This window comes from Phaethon aethereus (assembly GCF_964289735.1).
Source record: "Phaethon aethereus genome assembly, contig: HAP1_SCAFFOLD_343, whole genome shotgun sequence".
NCBI classification, from domain to species: domain Eukaryota; kingdom Metazoa; phylum Chordata; class Aves; order Phaethontiformes; family Phaethontidae; genus Phaethon; species Phaethon aethereus.
In genome coordinates, this window is record NW_028113957.1 from 1 (window position 1) to 866 (window position 866).

The 866-nt window shown below is 66.1% G+C and overlaps 1 protein-coding gene across 1 annotated transcript; it reads left to right on the forward strand.

The window, feature by feature from the left end:
* Positions 1-5: 5 nt before the first annotated feature.
* LOC309416461 (cytochrome P450 1B1-like) lies at positions 6-866 on the forward strand (the record flags this gene model as incomplete). The annotated part of the gene is made up of 1 exon (XM_082016007.1): positions 6-866. A coding segment is annotated over one exon (861 nt), but the record flags the coding sequence as incomplete, so codon positions are not given.

The following is an 866-nucleotide window of genomic DNA, read 5'->3' on the forward strand; positions in this document are numbered from 1 at the left end:
CAGGCAGCATGGTGGATGTGCTGCCCTGGCTCCTGCTCTTCCCCAACCCCGTGCGCCGTGTCTTCCGTGACTTCCAAGCCCTGAACCGGGAGCTGCACAGCTTTGTGCGCACCAAGGTGGCACAGCACCGCCAGACCTTTGACCCGCGTGCCCTCCGCGATGTCAGTGATGTCATGATTGCCGCCGTGGAGCGTAGTGACAGGCCCCCCGAGGGGCTGGGACCCGAGGACGTGGAGGGTGCCATGACTGACATCTTTGGCGCAGGGCAGGACACCACGTCCACGGCCCTTTCGTGGGTCCTCCTGCTGCTGCTGAAGCACCCGCAGCTCCAGCGGCACCTCCAGGCCGAGCTGGACCAGGTGGTGGGACGCTCCCGGTTGCCCACGGCTGAGGACCGGCCCCACCTGCCCCTCCTGGAGGCCTTCATCTATGAGACGCTGCGCTACAGCAGTTTCATACCCATCACCATCCCGCACGCTACCACGGATGACGTGGAGCTCGAGGGCTTCCACATCCCCAAGGGCACCGTGGTCTTCGTCAACCAGTGGTCAGTCAACCATGACTGCGACAAGTGGCCCGACCCGCAACGCTTTGACCCCACACGTTTCTTGGACGCGCAGCTGCGCCTGGACCGCGACCGGGCCAGCAGCGTCATGATCTTCTCGGCCGGCCAGCGGCGCTGCATCGGCGACCAGCTCTCCAAGCTCCAGCTCTTCCTCTTCACCGCCATCCTCCTCCACCAGTGCTCCTTCCACGCCAACCCGGCGGAGCACCTCACCATGGACTGCGTCCACGGGCTGGCGCTGAAGCCGCGGCCCTTCACCGTCACCGTGCGGCAGAGGCTCCCCGCGCTCATCCAGCCCTGA